A 23,059-nucleotide genomic window follows, 5' to 3' on the forward strand; every position below is an offset into this window, starting at 1 on the left:
TCCATCTCCCAGGGAGTTGAAAACAAAACTGCCTCAGGATATGCTTCTTCAGCTGTAGTACTTTCAGTATGAACTGTATAGGATTCTGATTTTAATTTGGCACTGCCCACCAGGCCACAGGGCAAGTCCAATACTTTCCTTATGAAAGCCAGGTAGCCGTGGCTATATTTCAAAGCTGAATTATAAAAAGTCATTTTAGAAAGTTAGAGTTCTAAAATTTGTAAAGAACTGTAATGCTAGGTTAATGCAGCTAAAACATCCTTTCAAAAGAGATTGCATTTCAGGCTGACGGATACCAAAATACTGTTTTATTTTAGTTTGTAAAGATTTTCAAAAACAGACAGCATCTGGGCCCTATTAACAACAACATGCATGCATTTTAAACAACAACAATTTAAGAATACTTCATTTTCAGAACACTTTGATGGAGCTCAGCATTTTGCCATACTCATCCATAGGATTTACCAATTACGCTTTGCACTGTAGCCTTTGAAGTTTAAAAATTAGTTACTGGTAAAGGACTGTACATTTCTTAACACTGTTTTAGCCATAGGGATAAATTACTAGAATGTATGCTTTATTATGGTCAAGAAAGGTAAGTTACAGTAATTAGCAACCATTCATACAATACTTCAATCTTTGTGTAATATACACATTGTGACACACCATCTGTGCACAGGAAAGAGCCTATTTGCAATTTGAAGTAGCTTCCTCTGAGCTAAAGTGCAGTAATAAGGATGCACATGGGAAAGCTGCAGTTCACAATATCAAAAGAGAATCACCCTTCTCCAGTTCAGAGTTGTATGGGAACTGCTGAATCACAGCCTGAACCTCTGATTGATCACCTGAGGCAAGCAATGAGTCAGCCACGGGAGCACAGGTGAAGGCAATTCACCTGTGCTGCTGGAAGGAGTGGAGTCTGGCTGCACTTCTAGACCCATTTAAGAGCTGACTGCCAGTGGGGAAGGATCTCTTCCAGAGATCCTCTCTGCTGGAGTTTCATAAGTGAGCCCAGGATATGGGTAAGTGTTCTATTTATTCTCTTTTTGTTATTATAACCTGCTTTGCCTAACTCTCTTGTTTATTTCATAATTATAACATCTTAATATTCATTGATTATACAGAAGTCTGGGGAGAAGATTTGTGACTATGTTTATTTACACCTATATTTTTATAGGTTTATATTTACTAAGTCTGTAATTCAGCAGAGACGCCTAGCACCTCAAGAAAATGGCTTTGTATCCTTAACTGTGATACCACTTCAGGAGTGTTGTTTTTCTTAGCTGTTAAAGTAGTTATCAAACCATTCTAGAAAAGCAGGATGAGTTACTTGCATGCTACCTTAGAGCAGAGAAGAGTGCCCTCTGATGGCTATCCTTTTAGTTTTAATGTCTACAATGTTAATGTCAACCTCCATTTATGAGATTCAAAAAGCAAAATCACAAACACAGAAGATGCTGGAGCAGTTCATTATTTAAAGGAAAAAAAACTTGATTTATATTTATATAGTTGTGAAAAATAGAGGTGGGGGTATATTCTTAATTTTTTCATTAAATTAACATCAGCCAGTTTTTCTAAGAGCAAAATTAATACATTTGATAGTTCAAAACTGTTACCTGTATGTACTCTCTGATCTAAGTTTTGTTTTACTGTGATAAATTTGCTTTAAGGCTTGGAAAAGTAGCATGTAGAGCATGTACAAGTCCCTAAGTCCTCAGTTTATTTCAGAGCAATGAAAATGTTTGTGAATTCCCTGGGGTGTGATACCGCTCTTCAATGAGTAAACCTGCCTTTTTTCTTCAAATCTTAAACTCAAATATAAGCAATGCTGATAATAGTTTTTATTAGTCCTTGCTCACTTTTCAAAGCATGAAATCCAAGGATAACTGTCAGTGGCTGATTCTCCAGTCTACCCATTTTAAACACGCCTTTTCCAGTAATTTCAAGATAGCTAGAGAATTTCTAGTTTCTGAGAATCCAACTGATCCCTAAATTAGAGATATAGGATTTGGAGGTGATGGCTAAGTGAAAACCAAATTCTCATTTACCCCACTATCAACTGGCAGGAGTGCTAAGTACTGTAAAGTTAAACACCTATGTTTCCACGAGATATTTGAAATACAGGCCCAGAACAGCAGAAATCCCTGCACGCATTGGCTATATGTGTCACATTGATTTAATGGCCTCTTAGAACAGGAATGTGTGTCCTCAAAACTGCTCTGGTTCTGTATATAAAGATTTTTGTGTCTTAAGGCATGTAGCTCAATCTTCATGTGATGGCAGGATGGAAGAGGCAGTCATGTATGGCTAAGGTCTCATTTTCTGCTTTTTATAATTCTTCAGATAACTTCCTTACACCATGGACTTGAATAAAGATTATTCATAAGGTGACAACTAAATGTAGATAAGTGACAAAAGAAAACACAGAAAGATATGTGCCTCAAATATACTTGCACCTGTTATAAAGATATTACTAAAAAATCATCATACTCAGTTATGAATTAAATTGATTCTGTTTTCTCATAAGGAAAAGTGAAAATATCCAACCAATTCCTCTTCCTTTATTGTTCCCTCACCTCTCCAACAAACCCTACAGTGACAGTATTTGGTCATGTGGATCTTTGAATTAAAGGCAGCAAATTGTGTTTGCATAGGCCTGACGCACACAGCTCCTTCCAATGCCTTTTTCAGTGTCAGAGCTTTGCAGTTAATGCAACTTCTACTAATTTTTCCATACTACAATTGTGAAAAATCTAATACCTTTAGAATGATATTAAAAAGGCTTACACAGAATAAAATCCCCATTTAATCTTGGCATATTAAGAAATCTTTTTGAACATTATATGTAAATGCTATTTTTCCCCAAAACACTTTTTTTTTTTTTTTTTTTTTTAATATGAGAAGCGTGAAGAGTTGTAAGAACTTACAGTTTAGAGCATTATCTACATTTGTGGTTTAGGAATCTTGGCAAGGAAACGTTAGTGAGAATATACATGTGCTTCTTGTGGAATTCTGTGGCAATAAATCATGAACCCAATATATCAAAAGGTGTGCACTGTGTTTAAAAAAAAAAAAAAATCAGAAAAACAGTGGGAACCAAAGAACCAAACTGCTTAAGATTAGGAGAAAAAATGTTTGCAGAGCATTGTGTATACCAGTTATTTAGTTATTGCTTCCACTTTGTCTAGCAGCCCTTATTTCTCATATGCTATAGCTATTATGAAACAGCAAGGTTTGGGTAAACTGCACTAATTCTGTTTGGTTTACAGTGCACAGTGATCACAAGCAGAAGAGATACAGCTATTCATCTCGTTTATTGCCTCAATAGCTCTTCTAGTTTATGCACACAACTTTGAATACTCAGCTGTGTACCTGACAGGGTTTTTTTAAGTGTTCTTTTCAACAGAAACACGCGTGATTTATACATACATTAAGACAAAATATTTGAGATGTCTGCTTACAACATAGCTGGAACGCTTGTAATGGCTCTTTAAGACAAATGAAGGACAAAATCTGCTTTGTCTGAGATGTTGCTGTTTATTTCAGTAGGTGCAGAAGGACTGCTTTGTGAGCAAAAAGCATTCACCACTGCAGTACTGGCAGATCACTTATTATATAGATAACACTTCAAAATTAAGCTTTGAGATCAAAATTGAAGTTTTCAACAGGAAGATCTGGAAACAAAAGGGAAAGAAAACTCAGCAAATATCTGAGCAAAACCTCTGCTTTTGGACAACATTAGCAAATGAAACAGCTGTGCAGGGAAAGAAGGTAGAAGCTGAATACCTAGTTGTCACTTCTGACGAAGAGTAGTAAAATAAAAAGACTAAAAGAGTAAACATGAATTGAGCTGAGTTGGAGATTCAAACAAAATTTAGTAAAACTTAGGTCAAAATCCAACTGAGGAATATGCAAATTCATTTCTGTGGAGACCTATTTTGTTTTACCAGGCCCATTAAGACCAATGCAGTTTCTAATTAGGATTTCAGCGGTGTTCAACTAGGTGGAAACTAGCGAAAGGTAAAAGAAATCAGTAACTGTTATGAAGCCATGAACTTTACCTTAGAAAACATACTTTATCTTTTCAATTAACTTTTCAAGCCCATATTTCTTCCGCAGTCTTAGATGTAATATAGATGTCAGCACATACCAGAACAAGCACAAGAACTGGTGTCTCACTTGGGAACAATAACCACCTGCCAGCTGATGCATCTGCTGTTGTGCATGGTCGTGGGCCACAGCTGCCACATCTACCCATTTTAATTTCATCTGGTTTGTTCCCTCTGATAACCCATGTTTCAAATGCCTGAGATCCTATAGACTCAAGACATTCTAAACATGAGTAAGCTGTACTTGAACTGCTTATAGCATGCACACCATTATCAATAACATGATGAGTGATAAAAAATGTATGCAGAAAGGGTTTCTGGAAATCAGTTACCAAATAATAGGGTAGCTGTTGGAGAAGTATCACTGCTGTCACTAGCGGTACCTGATTTGGGCTGCCACAAAAACATTATGATACTTGACCTGCCCTCAAACTTATCCTTGAAATGAAGTTTCCAACAGATATTTGGAAAAGTTTACATTCTCTCCTAGGCAAAACATGGATAAACTTCAGTGCTCAGACCTGTCACTTTTCAAAATGCACCACCCTTTACAGAGCTCACTCGAATGAGGCGTACCCTTGTTTTATGTATCTGTGTAGGAAAGCCACATGTGTATCTTGTTAAGTTTAGTAGCAAGCAGGATAGTGTGAGCTGTTCTCACTTGTTTATAGCCATACCTCCCAAATAAATTATTTTTGGCTTTTCTAAAACAGTGTTCTGGTTCTGTGGAGACATCAATAGCATGTGCCAGAACTGGATTCTTTCTGGAAACTGCCTGAGATATCACATGATGGGGAAACATTTGAACTCCTTATTTCATGCCCTGGAACAAAACAAGGAAAACATTGTCATAGTTGAATAATCAGAGGCAGCTGGGGGAATTGTCTTCAGATTCTAACATAAATTTTACCTCTGAGCTGAAAAGTCATGTCATCCTATAAGACAATTGTTTTGAAAAGATATAAGCCACTAAGTGGGAAGACATGACTGATAGCTATAAACCATGTGCAGGAGGACCTCATGTTGGTACGAATGGGATCTGCATGCACAAAGAGCAGTGTGTGGCTGCTGAAGGACAAAGATCATCTCATTCATAACTTACTGGGCTATGTGGGAAAAACTCAGAACTGGCACTTGAATTTGGGTTTAGGGATAGGGAAAAAAGAAAAAGGCTCATTCATAGAAGCAAAGAGAAAAACATACTGAAAAAACTGAACAGCAGGCAAGCTCATTGGAAGTCTGCTGTGTTTCTCTACCATCTTCCCAACATAAGTGTTTGAACTTCATGCAAATTTTTGATTTGTTGTTGAGAAGATCTGTAAAAGTCACAATATCAAAGTCTAACCACCACTCATAACATCTCATCTAAGTAGGGTGCACAAAGCAAATGTGGCGGGTGCTCCCTGTGACTTTTGAATCTTCAGCTGGAAACTCTATCCATGAAACTCAGCTGCTTCTCTGATGTGGCAGGTACCAAACTGCTCCTGCAAAATGCAATCCTCGTAAACAGGCAGCTTCTTCATGAAGTTTAAGCTGCCTCTGTTAGCTTTTGTGCAAAAAAAACCCAAACAGTAAAATCATGACTGAGTCCAAACTCAGGCCTGTTACAAAAACTATCACTCAATTATGAATGGTCTCAAAATTATTCTTTGCTTACAGTGAGAGGGGTTTTACTCCTCCTACCTCCGCCTAAAGGATCAGGGATGCAAGAGATGTGGAAAGCCTGACAGCCAGTGAACACCAAAGCAAAGAACTTGCTGAGTACCTCAACCCTCTCCGTGTCTGTCGTTACCATTTTTACCTTCTCATTTCCCAGGGGGAAAGGGGGAGTACAATCTCCTTGGCCTTTCTCTTCTGACCAATGTACCTGTAGAATCCCTTACTGGTATTTTTCACATCCCTTATGAAGTTCAGTTCTATCTATGCCTTGGTTTTCCCGGTTTCATCTCTGCACATCCAGATACCTGTATCCTTCTCAAGCCACTCACTTCCACTGCTTAGACTTTTCCTTCTTATCCCTCACTTTGACCAGCAGGTCCTTGCTCAGCCATGCTGGTTTCCTGCCTCTTCTGCTTGATTTCTTATGCTGTGGGATAGAAAGCTAGTCTGCTCTCAGAAAGGCATCCTTAAAGAAATGCCAGCCCTGTTCCCTTCCTTTGTCCCTAGGGACAGCTTCCCAGGGGCTGTGTTCTTAAGAGCAGAAGTTATATGCTTTTCTCTTTTAACACAGAATCTCTGAATCACTGAGGTTGGCAAGATGCCTGGATCCATTTGGTCCCACCCCTGCACCATCCAGAGGAAGGTGCTCAGGCTATGTCCAGGCAGCTTCTGAAGATCTCCGAGGAGGAGATTCCACTACCTGTGCCAGTGCTCTGTCACCTGAAAGACTAGGAAAAAAGGAAAAATAAAGGAAAAATAAAAAAGCAGATTTAAATGTTGAAATTCAGAGCATGTAAGTTTTCTGAAGATGAACAACAATTTTCATATATCCAAATACATCAGGGGACCTATCCATAAAGGAAATGTCATGTACACTCTTCAAAGGACTTGTAAGACTTACAAAAGATGAAGAGGTATAACTGCCGTGTAACTATCTATGATCAGAGATGTAAGGAATTATATTACCTGTATGAGAATGAGTAATGCATAGGAAATGCTTAGCAGTCTAGGCCAATTTTCACTGTGTGCCAAAGCACGAATTATATCTCCTCTATAAGAGGTTCTAGGTGGAAACTATTGACAGCAGTAATGGCACTTTAAACTCAATATTTTTATCAGCATGAAGGGTGAACTGATGGGTGCAAGCCAATATCTAATGGTGTCATCAGATTCTAACACACTTTATTTGGTTGGCTAGCTACTACTTGGTTGTGAGTTAGTAATTTACCTAAGAAAAAAAAGAAAAAAAAATCTAAGTGTAAGCATTTCCTCCTCCTACAGGAATTACAATAAACTGAAGCACTCTTTTGAAGAGAACATACCATAAAGGGTTTGCAGACCCTTATGATAGGAACAATGTGCTTTTCTCATACATCTCAAATAGGTCTTCAATTGTTTGTTATTCCTTTGTTAGCAGAGGTGATAAAATTTGCACTAGCTATTTGCCTGAACGTATAATTCCACAGAAGAGTTTTGTTCATGACAGTCTACATTTACACACTTCGTTTGTTCAGTACTATGAAAGAACTACATGAAACAAGCAGCTATAGAATTTATTACACTCTCCAGGTGATTAAAGTCAATCAGCTTTTGGCCTTGTGCCCTCACATATATGGTTGTATTTGGAAAGATGCATCTCAATGCTGTCATTAGATAACATTGGCTGATGATCAAACTATATGATTTCAGTTTGATTTTTATGTCTTAAGACACCATTATTTATTTTCAGGTGGAAAGATATTTATTTCTTTTTTTCCTACTAGCAGGAAGAGCATATCTGTTTAGTTCCTGATCAATGTGCAAAAGTTTGTTGCTGTTTGATCACTTTACATCAGAGAGCATGGTGCATATTTAAGGCCATGTAGCAGCTGTCAGTGTACAGAAATTTTAGATAAGCATTGTTGAAAAGCATAACATACTAGATGCATTTTTTTTTGCAATTATTCTATCCTTTCTCTTTCATAATGCAACACTATTATCAGATGACTAAGTATGTTCATAAGATGCGCTTAATTAAGCATCACTGTTGAAAGAATGATTATAGGAAATCTCTCTCTCCTGCTCTTCTTACTGACCATGCCAATATGTGACTAAAAATACAATCTGATTTAACATTATTATAATGTAGATGATTGTATACTTAGTATTTTGCTGTCTTCTACGGTGCTTCATTACTGCTATATGATTTACTAAGAAGCTTAAAAAGTGTATGTGTATAATCTTCCACAAAAGGCCTTCCAATAAACAAAACATTTTTGTCATAGAATGTATTTTGTAGGGAAACAGCCACGGAGTGGAAAGTTAAAAACCAAATAAAATAAATTTTATTCAATTTTAAATTGACATCCTCACATTTGCCGATGCCATTTAATAAACTGTTGTTGCCCTCTAGCGTTCAAACACAGCCCACGTTCCCCTACAGAATGTTCCCGGCAGGTCACCTAGTAATCGCATTTGCTCTAAGAAGGCAAATGAATGAGAAAATATATATCCCTATGTGTGCAATGTTAAGAATCATAGAATCATAGAATCACTCAGGTTGGAAAAGACCTTAAAGATCATCAAGTCCAACCACAACCTAACCATACTACCCTAACAACCCTCTGCTAAATCAAGCCCCTGAGAAGCTGTTGATGCTCTATCCTTGGAACTGCTCACAGTCTGGCTGGCTGGAGCTTTGACCAACCTAGTGTAGCACAAACTGTCCCAGCCCATGGCAGAGAGGTTGGAACCAGGTGATCTCTAAGGGTCCTTCCAACTCAAACGATTCTGATTCTATACTTATTATGTATTTATGTATTAACATTTATAGTTATTAAAAGACCACTCAGCTCAGCTTTCTTACCGAGTTAATCATGATACACATGCAACTCGCTAGTTTACTTCTGCCACTCACAGTGTATGATATTACGTTGGCTGTTTTGGTTGGAAGGCAATGTTACCAGTGATATTAGCCAAATACATGCCCTGTGCTCTGAATGACCCTACAATTTGTCTGCCCTCCTTCTCTTAAATCTGTGTCCACTGCACTGTACTGCCTGAATTACTATCAGCCATCTCTAACTTGAGCAAATTTTTTATTATGCTAGAAATACACAGTGAAGATTCAGGAACTCTTCTCAATACCATTGTAATAAGTTGCAATGATGGCATAGGCAATGTAGAAGGCTTCTCTCTAAGCTATAAATCTTTAGATAAAACTATATTTTAACCTCAGATTCAGGTCTGCATTTTACATTTACTGGACCTAGTATTTGCAATTTCCTTAACTTGCTTCCCAGAAATATTTTCCATCCTTATCATTCCTTGACCACAAACCTTTGAAAACAGCTGATTAAAAAAAAAATAAAAAAGAAGCAAAGGCTAAACGAAGTGCAGTCAACAGACCAGCTAATCAACTTGAGATACTTCTGCAAACTTATTTAAGATGTTATCCAGGGTGTTTTTTATGTAAGCATTGTCAGATAGAAGTAATGTAGAAAAAATAAATGGCTTTGTATCTATAAAGTAACTTGCAGCCTCCATATGGCAAGAATTCAACTTCTTGACATAAGGAAAACTGACTTGTCTTTGATCATTGAATAATACAATTTTCAGAGAATTTTCTGCATAAAGTAATTGTTAGAGCTCCCCGAAAACTTGCCTTAAGGCCATTTTTGAATCATGACTGCTTCCCACTGCAATAAACTTGACAGATCTAAGAACCTCTTGGACTCACTTGGTAAAGTGAGTTACGTTTCATAATTTGTAACATAATTATTTGTTTCTCTTCATAATGCACCTTTCCTTCTCTATCTTGGTGTTTGTAGTTGTTTATGCTGCCTCCCACAGATAATATCTAGGGTTTCATTCTGAAAACAGATTAAGACTGATGATGGTGGAAAAAAGTGAGTTTGAACTGGAGGTTCAAACAGTGGATGCTTACAGGCACTCTCACTTGCCTCTTATTCCAGAGGCAGGGAAACATACAGAGCAGCCGTGCTTATTACCAGTCATACGAACATGACCCCAGAAGTAAAAAAGATGTGTTTTGAGAGCATGTAGAGTTCTACCCAGAGTTCTAGAGTTCTGATTAATGTTTGTAAAGATCTAAAGGGAGCTGGCAGGCAAATGGATGAGGCCAGGATCTTCTCAGTGATGTGTAGTGGTAGGACAAGGAGAAATGGCCTGAAACTTGTACATAGGAAGTACCATACAGAACTTCTTTTCAGTAAAGGTGATGGAGCATTGGAATAGGTTGCCCAGAGGTTGTGGACTCTCCCTCTCTGGAGATATTCAAGACACATGTGGATGCCTACCTGTGTGTTCTCCTGTAGGGAACCTGTTTTAGCAGGAGGAATGGACTCAATGAGGTCCTGTGATTCTGTGCGTGCTTCTATCATCTCTAGCCCTGTGCTTTTAAGAGCCACTAGACTGGTGAGGGAAATAAAAGAATGCTAGAAGCAGAAAGATAATGCAAAGTTGTTTGAAGATAATGCTTCTCTGACTGCAGGAAATATCACTGAGTTTGGGACTCTTGCACAACACAACCATCAATGTTACTTAATACTTTCTTAATTCCCCTCAATCTGTCTAGATATTCAGGAACTGGAAAACATTTTTTTCTGTGTCCTCTGCTGATAATACAGCTGTTGTCTTTGCTCAGTTCCTTTACAAGTTTCCATCTGCTCTACAATTAATTGTTAAGTTTCAGCTGTTATAGGTTTAAGTATATTAGAACAGATTCTCCGGTATACACCAAGTCGCTTGGTCGTGCTATTTGTCATGAAAAAAAAAAAAATCCAGCTTTGTTTAACTAAATACGATAAAAACTATTTGACATATCCTGCAAAAATCCTGCTAGACGGTGCTGTTCTCTTCAGAAAAGGCGAAATAAAATTTGCAGCAGGTGGCTTTAAGTATAGCTTATGATATAGGCACATGAAAGCATTTAAGATAAGTATCAATGAACAGAATGTAGCTAAGGAAAGTTAAGCCAAGCATGTTATAACAGTTTACTTCTTGTACCTAAAACTATTTGGATGCTATATACTACTACCCAATACTCACTTAAGGCTCAGATAGAGTATACAGGATGCCATATACACTTACATAATGTCAGACTTGTGTAATACTGATGTATTCAGAGGCAAAAAGTATTGAAAGTGCTCATGTGCTGCACAGGTACTTAATTAATTAGGTCAAATTCTATTCTATTCTATTCTTTTCAGGCTGCAGGGTGACCTCATTGCAGCATTACCTAAAGGGAGCCTACAGAGGAGAGGGGAATCAATTCTTTGAAAGGGTAGATAACAGCAGGACGAGAGGAAATGGTTTTAAGTTGAGGGAGGGGAGATCTAGGTTTGATGTCAGGGGGAAATTCTTTACAGAGAGAGTGGTGAGGTGCTGGAACAGGCTGCCCAGAGAGGTTGTGGATGCCCCGTCCCTGGAGGTGTTCAAGGCCAGATTGGATGGGGCCTGGGCAGCCTGGTCTAGTATTAAATGAGGAGGTTGGTGTCCCTGCATGTGGCAGGGGGGTTGGAGTTTTGTGATCCTTGAGGTCCCTTCCAACCCTGGCCATTCTGTGATTCTGTGATTCTGTGATTCTATTCTGCTAATCTAGTCACAGAACATACTCTTGAAATTATTTTTCTCCTTAAAGAGAACTAAGAGAACTTCTTTGCTTAGCTTGAGTGTTTGTATTTAGGATTTGATACTAAATCAAATGATAGGCATTATAATTCAGTCTGGAAATAACAGTTCTCTTCCCCACCAAAACTATGTGGCCACTGGTGACCAAAAAAGGAATGCATCCTCTTCTGAGATTTCATATCCACTCTTCACTTTCAGAGTAGTTCTCACAAAGATGATAAATGCTCCTAACAATCTATTCCCTATGCCCCATCATACATCAGCATACATTCCATTGATCAAGTAATCCAACCTGGTATATTGTCTCTTCTGAAGAGATTCATGCATTTTCTTCCCTGTGAGCACAATAACTAACAGCAAGAATATCACCCCAAAAAGTAAAGCCGCTACAAGTCTGCTTTTGTCTTCTAGCTGAACAAAGCCTTTTCTTCTCTGAACATTCTCTGATAGGTTGTCTTCTGAATCAGATGGGTCATAATCCTGATGGTTGTTTCGTGAAGCCACGGGGAAAGCACTAGTAGAGAGAGCAAAACTTGAAAAAGAGACAAGGGTAACATGACTGGTAAAACTGGCAGAGACAGCTGTTGGCTCAGGAGGGATGGATGAAGTTCTGAGCCCTGCTGAGCTGGTGGCTGTTATGGGATTTGAGGTCACCCACTTGGCTGTAGAAGTAGAAGCAGAAGTTGTGGGACTGGAAAGAAAAACATGAGTAGCAGCAATCTTGGCAGTAGGGATACCAGGTTCAGCTCTAGCAATTGCAGTAAGCATAAAGGTGGTTGTTCTACTGACGGTACCAGGTTTGGCACCACCTGGAAACATAGAAGTTGTGTGAGATTTCAGTCTGACAGTACTTGTAGGCAGAGGAGTAACAGTAGTACTGCTGGGACTGGGAGCATTAGACTCAGTGGTGGGGAACAAAGCAGAAGGATTTCCAATTTGAAGAGTAGATGATATATTTGGTGGTGGATTAATTACTTTCTGCCTTGGCAAGGGGTCTAAGCTCTTGGGATTGTCTGCCCTTTGTAACTCAGGGAAAACTGTATGAAATTCAGTGTTGTCTACATGTTTGGCCATATGGTTCAGGAGTTCAGATGCTTGATGAAAAACAGATTGTTGCAAAGCAGTGGTATGATTCTGATGGCTAGCCTGACTTTGAGAAATAAAAGCTCCAGCATCTGAAGGTACAGAGTGTTCATTTGAATTGAAGTCCTCATTTTTGAAGGATGCATCCTCCAGGGCACGGGTGTCTGTAAAGAGAAAGGAAGTATCAGTATTTAATTGCTGAATCTATTTTTAATTACCATGGGTTTACTCTAATTATTTATATTTTAAAGGAATAGCAATATCAGAGGGCTTCAAAAAGTACTGAATAAACAAACGGAAGTATCAAGATATTTTATTTAAAATATGTAGTGATTTTTATGTTGTCTGTGTCATAAGACCTATTAATCTCAAGCCAGAACACATTAGACCCCGACTGCAGCTCCTTAAGAGAATTTACCTGTGCAAAGCAATCATTCCTGTATGTTTTGTACTCATATGGCATGCATATGACTATTCAGAGGGGGAAAGTAGAATATGCCCACTGCCTTTAAACTATTCCAGTCTCTGTCAAACTAAGAAGATACAATCAACCTCGCTTCTGTCAGATGTACATATTTCTATAAATCCAAAAGCAAACATCCCATGACTGCTTAATACAATTCACTTCACATATAAGAATTGCCTTATGATAACAGATGGTAATAGTATCCCCACTTGAGCAGAGGGAAACTAAGTGACTTTTCCAGAATCACTTAAAAAAACAAGGGCAGTTTAGACATTTTGATGACAAGTCTGTTGAGGTCCAAGGCCTCCTGGCGTTAGCATCTGCAAGTACTCTACTCCGCTTAGATTTCATATGACTGCAACCTTCTGATATTTTACTACGCAGATGAGGTGTCCTTGGAGCTTCTATTTACAGAGGAAGGAAGAAGGAGTTCCTAATTTTTGTGAGAGTTTTCTTTCTCAACTGTAAGAGTTGTTGGTATTCCTACAAACGTATCATACAGAGCAGGAGACCAGGCCTGCTGAGTTTGCAAAATACATTTCTGATCAAAGTATTTAGCCAAAGAATGTAAGATTGTATGTTTCCACGTTGCCAACACGTTAAATGAATATTGTCACTAGAAAGAATTCAGAGGTTTTAATGTCTTTCTGAGAGTGCAAACAACTATCGCATTAATACTCGAAGTGTGTGGTAACGACAATTAACTCCGTTTTTTTCAGTATCATGGTAAAATGTAATTTTCAATATAGAGCCAGCTTTAGTCCAAGAGTTTACCAGTCCAATCTATCCCAGCAGATGGAGAGTTACAACTCTACCACTTACTGGTAAAGAATGAGTAGTCAAATAATCTTGTCATCAGACTTATCAAATGTCCATCCTTCCACCTCCCCCAAGACAGTACACATCCTGATTTGTAGGAAAGCCCTGAACTCCAACTGTCATGCTAGAAGACGCTACTTCAGGAGTCTCTGGCATATCTGAAGCAGTTGCACTTTATATTCTCCAAAAGCTGACACCTACTGCTTGCAAACCAAGTGGGGGAATGTCAGTTAAAGGAATTCAGAAGGAAGAAAACAGCTTTCTGTGACAGAAATGCCATACAAGAGATAATTCTAGCAGTTATCTGATTCTGCACAGATATTAGAGAGACATTTTTGGTGAGCATTAGTTCTTGGAAAAACTGGCTAAGTGGCACAAGCTGCATTCTCACTGTTAGCACTCAGTAGCCACCCAAAACATTAAAGATGGAATGTGCTCTCATTTCTCTTCTACAGAAATAAAAAGGTTTGTTAACTGCACTGGAGTTTAAAGAAATAATAAAAAGTCATTGACGTTTTCATTTTCACTTCTTTCTCAAGTAGAAACTCATATCTAAAGGAATGAATTTATTTCAGGCTTATTATACATGCAAAGAAATCTAACTGGCTGCTGTCAGAAGATATATTTGAAAGCCCTAAATTCTTCCAAAAACTGAAGTGAAAACAAACAAAAAAGGGCAATGCTTTAAATAAGAAGACAGCAACTTAACTTGAACTACAGACACCAATTTTTATCCTAACCTTCCAGTCAGGCACTAGTTTGTTAGCAAAGTAAAGGAATAGGCTGACAAATAACAGTGTTCAGCCACTACATAATCAGAAGCTGTATGGCCAAAGACAGCCAAACTTTCAGCTGCAGTCTGCAGTTCTGAACACATTTCCACACCAGAGAGGAAATGGCCTGTCACAACCACTGAGTCACCAACAAGTTTTTCCCTGTTCCCAGTGCACTCCGATAGCCTTCTCCATGCATTTAAATAAATAATTGATGCAGTGTGACAACCACAAAGCATTTGCAGCATGCTATGTCATCTTCAGCTCACTCACCTCAGCTACAGCTAGGAAAATGGGCAGTATTCATGCAGGGTTCAAAGGACAAAATATGGAGTGATATGACAGTGATGAGTCCTGCACATGAGTTAAGTATCTGCTTCCCTGCAGCACTCAGATTAATTAACATAACTGCCTGCGTTTACTAACACTACTTTATTTTCAGCTTTAAACACTAACTGTATTCTTAGTCTCCATTTTAGACTATATGCTCCCAAACACAACTGCCCATAACTAGGTACAGCTGTGGCACTAGAACAGATACACTTGTTGGCAAGAAAGAATAAGGGCATTACAGAAGACAACATTTAAAAAGAAATTAAAAAATCAAAGTGGTCCTATTGATATCTCAAATCCAATAAACTGCATTAGAAACCAAACCTCAAATTGTCAACCTTAAAAAACAAATAAACACCTCCTGAGCATACATGGATTGTATTCATCAGTTCTGCATGGCTATCTCAGTGCAGTGGAAAAAGCAAACTCCACAGAAGTACAGCAGAAAACCAGGCATTATTTCTTTTTCAGCAATAGCTATTTGAGACACGAATCAGGAAATGCTTCACTTCTCAAGACAGAGGTTGTTTCCAGTAGTTAACGAGGTACAAGAATAATTTAAAATCAAACAAACAAAAAACAAACCAAAACCAACCAACCAACAACATAAACGATTTTGTTACTAACACAATTTCAATATTTCAGTGTACTACATTAGCAACAGAATATTTTTATCCTTTTAGTTTAGTATGTAGAACATAGTTTAGTTCTATGTAATCACATGAAGATTCTCATATATTAAACAAGCAAACAAACAAACAAACACACAAAGCTTCAAATGTTTGTCAGTACCAACACCACCAGGTGCTACCTTTGAAAGCTTACCAGGAACCTAAGGTAAATAAGCTAACATGATCTTTATGATTAGCATTAACTGAGCATTACACTATCTGCAGGACAAAAGCACAAGCACAATTAAGTCTTCCTTCTTTCTTTGCATTCTTTATGTTCAAACAGGTCTGGTACAAGTCAACGCCAGTCAGCAAGTAAGACTTGCTATTAAAAATACTACAGCACATGACAGGCAGTGAGAAATTTGTGACTGCAAAGCCCAAATGCCATAAAGCTTTGAGATTAGTCAGTCTGCATCTGTGCCTCAGGTTCCATAACTGAAAACAGAAAATAATGATTACTATCATCAATTACTCACTAACATCCCAGTGGTGCTCTGAGGCTTGCCTAACATCTGTGTATATATGGTATTCATCAGAATTGCATGAATCCTTTGAATGCACAGATGGCTACAAGGGAATCATATTTCTATTGCTTTCAACAATGCCCTTATATGTTATGTACTAGAAATTTCCCTCGGACAGAATACATCGAGATGGATAAAGCTTCTTTTTTTGTTTTAAACAAAGGAAAACTATGAGGAGTTCAGAATTTTATGTGAAGGAATTTCATAATGGTTAGGCCTGTGTAGATGTACACCACACACTTGCCTACCCACCTCCCACAAAGCAAAAGAACAGTATTTTCAAATTAGAGCACTTGGTTTAAAACGTTTTACTAAAGATGCAACTCCCAAGCATTACCTAGTCATTGCTGAAAAGTCATGGGGGATTGTGCAGTGTGGGGATTTGTGGCTTTTACTACTACACATACTTACCTTGAGGTATCTTGTAGCTCACAAGCCCCATTGCAGGTTTCATAGGACAAGCCTCTGTGCTAGGGCAATAAAACAGGTAGCAGTTTGGTTGTGTGCTTGTCCTTTGAGCATCAAAAATCACAAAGTTACATTTCTTGTCTCCTGCAAAAGAACATATACAGATTTCAGCAACAAGAACTTGTATAGCATCTTGATAATAAATTCTGGTTTGCTAAAAATTAAAAATTCTGGTTTTCCTTCCACAAGTAAGAGAAAAACTACCTACATCTAGCATTCCTGTGGGAAAAACAACACAGGACTGCAAAAGAATGGCTGAAGGCCAGCATATGAAAGGTTACACCTTCCTCTTCCTGTACAGATGAATATGTGGAAATAATGAGTCTAATCCCTCATTCTCCCCTCACCCATAGCACGCTAGCAGCACTTTATATAATGGTTTTTTTTGCTTATGAATCCTGATAAATCTGAAAATTTCCTCAATGTATCTGTGGATATGCACTTTTTCCATCAGTTACGGGTAACTTTAATAAACCCTCATTTCTGCTTGCTGCTGTATCTCCTACCACTCTAAAAGCCTGACAAAAAATCAGTTCCAGGGCAATGAAAGCATTTTCGTTTCTGGCTAAAACCAGTGTTACTTTGGAGTGTGTCTGCTGAAGCGATGCATCCAGGTCCGAGTGGCTTTAGTACTCAAAGCTACCTCCACTTTATCACACTTACTTTCTGGAACACACTGATATCGACACTCCGGCACCACATTAGGCCGGGACAGGCAGCAGCCTCACGCCACAACTACTGGCAGTGTAAATGGCACAGAAATGAACATTTCGGTCTTGATCACAGCAGAGTCCCTCGTCCCTCATCCCCTCCCGGTGGGTCCCTCGTCCCTTTCCTATGCGAACCTGGGCAATTCCGTAAGTAATTTCCTCAGTGCTCATAAGCAGTAACAGAAAAGGCCAGAGAGAATTCTGTTACCTGACAGCTTTTTTCCCAAGCAGCAGGCATGTATGCAAGCCTCTGGCGTTGAAACGTGCATTGGTTCCGCACCTCGTATACCCATGGGGAGAGACAAGCTGATATCGATGATGGCGTTGTCCATTCGCTGTGCGGCACAGCCCTGGCCCAGGCTCGGCGCAGGCATCGCGCAGCTGACGGCCAGCAGGCAGAGCGGGAGACCGCGCACAGCCATGGCCGCCCGCCCGCTCTTGGGCCGGCGGCTGCCGCGCGTCCGGGACAAGGGGCGGGGCGGCCCGGCACCGCCGTGGGATCGCGGCTCTCGCTGACCGAAGGGTCGGGTGTCGGTGGGTTTTTACTCAAAGCCACGCTCAGAGCCGTCTTTGAGGCTGTAACAAAAGCAATTAATATGCATATCCTGGTCTAAATGTATTCGCGCATACTTCAGTGCTTGTGTAAGACTGTCTTGGCTACCTGGGTAATCCAGTGCAAACCATAGCAAAGATAGGCGGCGTTTGCTGAATGGGAGTCGTGCAGCAGGGGCTGTGTGCTGGCAGTGTTGGCTGACAAGTGCGGCGTTCCTTCCTGAACAGTCTGATTGCTGGTGCTTGCTTAACTCATGCTTGTACTTTGAAAATTTTCGGTTCCTCTTTTTTTTTTCCCTTCTTTTCTTCCCTCTTCCCCTCCCCTGGCCCCTCACCTCCCTCAGGGCAGTGTTTAGGCATAGAAGTGGCCCAGAGAGTAATGAATGCAAGGAAGCAACAAAAGGACTGCGCCACATATTCCTCCTTTTTCAGATATCTCATCCCGCATCATACCTGCAATAGCATTGCTATGATTGTAAATAAAATGTTTGTTCCTTTTAAGGCAGTCCATTACATGAACAGTTACCAGAGGGCAGGTTATTTCACACAGTAATTGTAAAACAAAATGGTAACAGTCTGATTGTTTCTCTTTTGGTCACCTACTCTCTGCTTTAATACAATAAACTTAAACCTCTGGGCCACAGGTTGAACACCTGTAAAATTCAGTTAGGATTTTTTGCTTCTCCAAGGCGTGCTTGAGATCCGTGCTTGGAGAAGGCGTGCTGGCAGCAGCAGCACATCCTGCTTCATGCTGACCTGCCGCTTGCTGTGCTGTGCCAAAAATCAAGGCCCATGTTCAGAGAATGGTCAGCAATTTTATTCTTCACACTCGTTCAGCTGGGAGTTGTTTATAGGGGCATACACGTTAAATGTGACACTACTACTACCTACGTATTTAAAACATCATTCAGTTTCAAGTAATCTACTCCTGTCAAACACGGAATATATAAAGCAATAAAGGACAAACAAAAGCGATAAGAAACTATATATTTGCCAAGGCGCTTATGTTGTATGGATTATGGTCAGATAAACATCAGATTTGTATGTTACTGTAATTACATACAACTGCATACTGTGTAGTTTCAGGTACACTGACCTAGCTGTCAGTTGCAGGACATGCAGAGGATTTGTGTTATGTACACATTAGAGGCAAAATAATTAATTTGCCTAACAACTACATTCAAATACAACTTTACTGTAATAATGTTTTCAGTAATAGAACTCTATATGGCAGAAACACACATTGGTTGATAGGTAAGCTAAATCTCAGAATCGTGGACCATAAATATTTTCCAAGGGCAGTATGATACTACATATTCACACATCTACAACAATAAACAAAAACACATCACAGAGGAGCTGCAAAGTGTACTTGACAAAACATTCAGAAGTTTGTAATGTAAAAGTGGGAATGAAGCTAACTGCAGCTAAATATGCTGCATTAAATTTAGCTAATTTGTCTGAGAGTGATGGATAACTTTGCGTGCCTTTATGACAAGCACTGGTTGGGTTGCAGCTCTGCAGACATTACATGCTGCCTTTGAATACTGCCACTGAAGCTACTCATGGGTGACTTTAATACTGTGTGTGAATAGTGCGGATTCAGAACTCAGCTTTCTAAACAGGATTGTGCCAACAGCAGTTTGTTCTCCTTCCTAGTAATCACATTTATTTGAAAAATATTTAGTTGTTATTTTGGCAGGAATTAAGCAGTTGTTACAGCTAAAAGATGTGTCATTGGGTTACAGCTGGTGAGACATAGCCTGCAGCTGCCAGAAGAGGTGCTGGAAGGAGCTTTTTCCCTGCAGCCCACATCTCGGTAACAGATGTGAAGTGCAGTTCTCACAAGACAGAAGGGGGGTTATTTTTGTGTTAAATTAAATCTTGGCAAGAATTAGTAAAGGCAGCCAGGAGAGGTAATGCTGAATGCGGTTGAGGTTAAGACTTGCACAGATGTTGTGCATGGTTTATGAGTGGAGAGCAGACTTGTCTAGAAGTTAGCATGTGCCAGAACTTATTTGTGGGCAATTCTTCTGTCAGAGGTAAGTATGCGGCTTCTTCGCTGATCTGATTGTAGGACATGAACGTAACAAGTCAGAAGTGTCAAAGTAGGTTTCCTTCTCCCTTTGACTTGCTTTCTTGCTTAAGTTAAATCATCTGAGAACTTTCAGTCTGGGACACCATTTGCTCACCCCTGTCCATGACACACACAGTTGGTGATGGCTGCTCCTTGCACGCACCTAGCATCAACAAACATGCTTTAGCTTTCAAAAGATGGGGAAAAAAAGGCATAGGAGAGCAGTATGACCCTGCTGAGCACGTGCTGTTGGGTGGTTTGAGACAGCACACTTTTGCAGCCTTACCTTTGATTGCCATAAACATCACTGCTGATAATTAAAAATCTAGATTAACACTATCTCCCCCAACCCCTGACTCTTAGAGAGGCCAGACAGGCCAGGCAACAGCCAAGAGACGCGAGCCTGAGGGAAACAGAGGGCGCTGTGAGCCCCGCTCCCCACCAGTAAATCCGCCCCGGGGCCGAGCACCAGACTCCGCCCCGCCGCGCGCACTGCGAGCAGGCCGGCAGCGCCTCGCCCAGCGCCTTTAAGCGGAGCTCCGCCTGCTTGCCGCGCCACGCCGGGCGGGGCCTGCTCCTGGCGCGGAGGCTAGCCGGCCCAGCCGGAATCCCGGGCGGCCGCGGGAGCGGCGTGGCCCTGCGCTGCAGGGTGGCGGGCAGGAGGGGAGTCGGCGCGGCGCGGCGCGTTGCATTGCGGGCGCCGTTGGTGTCGCCATGGGAGCGGAGCAGAGCGCGGAGGCCGAGAGCCGCCCGGGCGAGACCAGCGCCTCAGGTCGGTGGCGGCGGCTGCCCGCCCCCAGCTGCGCCGCGGGGCCGGGGCTGTAGGGAAGCTGCGGGGCCGAGTACGTGCGGGAGGGGCTCGGCGGTGCTGTAGGGGCGGAGGAGGCTGCGGGGTGGGGTTTGGGTGCTGGTGTCGCTGCGGGACGAGGCACGGGCGTCGTGACCTCTGGTGGTACTGACTGATAGACGCTGCTGGGGAAGGAGGCGCGGCAGGCGTGGCAGATGCGAATGGGAGCCACGCTGGGTGCCTCGCACTGGTGGGTGCCTCGCTGCCAGCGTCCGGTGGGTGTGAGGATGCTGACTTCGGTGGGGAGAAGTGGGAGGGATCATAGAATCGTAGAGGCTTGGGTTGGAAGTGGCCTTAAAGATTGTAAAGTTCCACCCCTCCTAATATTGGCATGGTTGACAGCCGCTAGATCGGGTTGCCCAGAGCCCTGTCTAGCCTGGCCTTGAATGCCTCGAAGGATGGGGCATCCACAACTTCTGTGGGCAGCCAGTGCCTCGCTGCCCTCTGAGTTAGAGAGAAAAAAGTAATATCACAGAATGGCCTGGGTTGGAAGGGTCCTCAAGGATCGTGAATCTCCAACCCCCCTGCTACATGCAGGGCCACCAGCCTCCCCATTTAATACTAGACCAGGCTGCCCGGGGCCCATCAGAATACCTGAATGTGGATGATAAGGCATGTATGATGCTACAGTAAGAGCGCCAAATGTATATGAATTGAAATTATTGAGCTAAATCTTTCCTGTAAAGGTATCTAAAACTATGAGAGCATTAATGCTGCAGCATAATGCTGGCAAATAAAGCATTCTTGCCTTCTGCCTTCATTGCAAACATGTAAGATTATCCCTAGAGTGAGAAGGCAGCACATCCTTAATCAGCACGTTTCCATCCATGTTGTCTCCTTTTGGAAAACTTTGTTGAATGGAGTACGTACATTACCAGAGAGAGGATGAGAAGGGAGGGTACAGCTTGTGGTTTCAGAGATGTATTTATGTTATAGAAAACATACTTGCGCGGCATTAAATGTGATAACGTTCGCATAGGGTTAAATTCTGATGGAATCTGTTTATTAACTTGATTGTTCCTTATCTTCTCTCCCTTTGTTCTTCCAGCATCTCCATCCCCAGCTAAACAACGAGCAAAAATGGATGACATTGTGGTGGTAGCCCCAGGAACACAGTCTTCACGGAACGTGAGCAATGATCCAGATGTCATAAAACTGCAGGAAATTCCAACGTTCCAGCCCCTTTTAAAAGGTAAGTGATTGTTTCTTCCCTGTTTTTAAAGGCCCTTTTTTTTTTTTTTTTGGTGCTAAATAGGGTGTGTGTGTTGTGTATCTTAAGGTTCCTGCTGAAGTTTGTTTCCATCCATGTTTTTTGCTCCCTTGCCTTTGTTTTAAACTGTACTTTTTTTGTCTTTCGTAATTATTTCCAGCCTTCTACACAATGTATGAACTAGAGATGTGCTAGTAATGATCTCTCTAGTAGAACCATCTATTGTGCAGACAAAACGGCTCCAGGTTTCCCAGATGGCCAGTACCACTTGGTTGAAAGGATGTTCAATAAGGATGCTATGTAATGTGCTAATACACTGCAGACTACAGTCTCTAGTTTTGCTCTAGGTTCTTATAAACACTTGGGTGTTACTCAGACTCAGTCTCAGACTAAAGCTACATGCGCTTGGATTCAGTTACTTGAAATCAGAACTTATTCTTGAGGTTTCCAGTCTAGAGCAGATTTTGTCCTTGTTTAGGAATGGGGAAAACTGTCCATGTGCTTTAAGGCCTAGCCCTGGTTATCTCTCTTTTTCTCTGGAGGCTGTGCAGAGCATCTTTTCTGTTACCTGAAAGTCCTTTGGGAAGAAAAATGTATGGAGCAGCATGCATGAATTGAGCTGGTAGCAGCAGCAAGGTCCTGGCCTCTTTCTCTTCCTGTAACAACATGGTTCAGCAAATGTAGCGAACACTTAGTGAGCCAGTGGTTTTGAAAGTTTGAGTTTTAGTGTATATATGTGCATTGGCTTGATTTCTTGTGTGTGCCTTGTAGACCTGTTGTGACAGTGGGGAGATAGTGTGCTGCTAGTCCTTGCTGCTAAAAGGAAGTGGTTTTGTACAACTGAAGGTTTAGGCACTGCTTGCCACTGATCTGCGTGTAGCTGGTGGGAAGGTGTGGTAGCTGCTTTGCCCTGCTGCCATTGCTGGAGACAGTGTAACATTGCTATTCAGACAAACTCTTCACTTTATTTTGACATGGCACATGAGTAGGACTTGTGGACACGATGGTAGCCCAGTGGGCCAAATGTCTGGCATTTTATTGGGTAGTACCGGAGAACAATCTTGGGTCTGTGTGACACTGGCAGTACTCTTTCCAGCAAAAGATGAAAGAGGGGATGCTACTGA

The 23,059-nt window shown here is 40.8% G+C and overlaps 2 protein-coding genes and 1 long non-coding RNA gene across 6 annotated transcripts in view; 2 read left to right on the forward strand and 1 right to left on the reverse strand.

The window, feature by feature from the left end:
• The first annotated feature begins 829 nt into the window (after positions 1 to 829).
• On the forward strand, positions 830 to 6,418 carry LOC149919732 (uncharacterized). 2 transcript variants are annotated; one of them, XR_016469818.1, is made up of 3 exons: positions 830 to 1,022; positions 5,769 to 5,889; positions 6,340 to 6,418. It is a non-coding gene; the product is annotated as an uncharacterized LOC149919732 (long non-coding RNA). The 2 variants fall into 2 exon arrangements; XR_016469819.1 differs by having other exon boundaries at positions 5,769 to 5,870; positions 6,340 to 6,407.
• On the reverse strand, positions 2,883 to 18,376 carry MANSC1 (MANSC domain containing 1). The gene is made up of 3 exons (XM_031603195.2): positions 17,458 to 18,376; positions 16,483 to 16,623; positions 2,883 to 12,646 (listed from the first exon to the last, which is right to left on the reverse strand). The coding sequence occupies exons 1-3, from the start codon at positions 17,669 to 17,671 to the stop codon at positions 11,652 to 11,654; spliced, it is 1,350 nt and encodes a 449-aa protein (XP_031459055.2). The 5' UTR covers positions 17,672 to 18,376; the 3' UTR covers positions 2,883 to 11,651.
• A 2,081-nt stretch (positions 18,377 to 20,457) lies between these two features.
• The window catches only part of BORCS5 (BLOC-1 related complex subunit 5), a 60,899-nt gene continuing 58,297 nt past the window's right edge, over positions 20,458 to 23,059 (forward strand). The window contains exons 1-2 of one of the 3 annotated variants that reach the window (XM_031603196.2): positions 20,458 to 20,650; positions 21,774 to 21,917. In XM_031603196.2, the coding sequence (XP_031459056.2) occupies positions 20,593 to 20,650; positions 21,774 to 21,917 (202 nt within the window). In that variant the 5' untranslated portion in view covers positions 20,458 to 20,592. Of the gene's footprint in view, positions 20,651 to 20,765; positions 20,941 to 21,773; positions 21,918 to 23,059 lie in introns of those variants that run through there. The other 2 variants (XM_031603197.2, XM_031603198.2) reach the window with 2 other exon arrangements.

Source organism: Phasianus colchicus, chromosome 1 (genome assembly GCF_987193195.1).
Source record: "Phasianus colchicus chromosome 1, bPhaCol1.hap1.1, whole genome shotgun sequence".
Lineage (NCBI taxonomy): Eukaryota > Metazoa > Chordata > Aves > Galliformes > Phasianidae > Phasianus > Phasianus colchicus.

Coding starts and splice junctions, on each gene's coding strand:
- MANSC1 (XM_031603195.2), bottom strand. CDS start 17,671: ATGGCTGTGCGCGGTCTCCCGCTCTGCCTGCTGGCCGTCAGCTGCGCG. Junction 16,624..17,457: donor CTTGGGAAAAAAGCTGTCAG/GTAACAGAATTC, acceptor GTTCTTTTGCAG/GAGACAAGAAATGTAACTTT. Junction 12,647..16,482: donor GAGCTACAAGATACCTCAAG/GTAAGTATGTGT, acceptor TTCTCTTTACAG/ACACCCGTGCCCTGGAGGAT.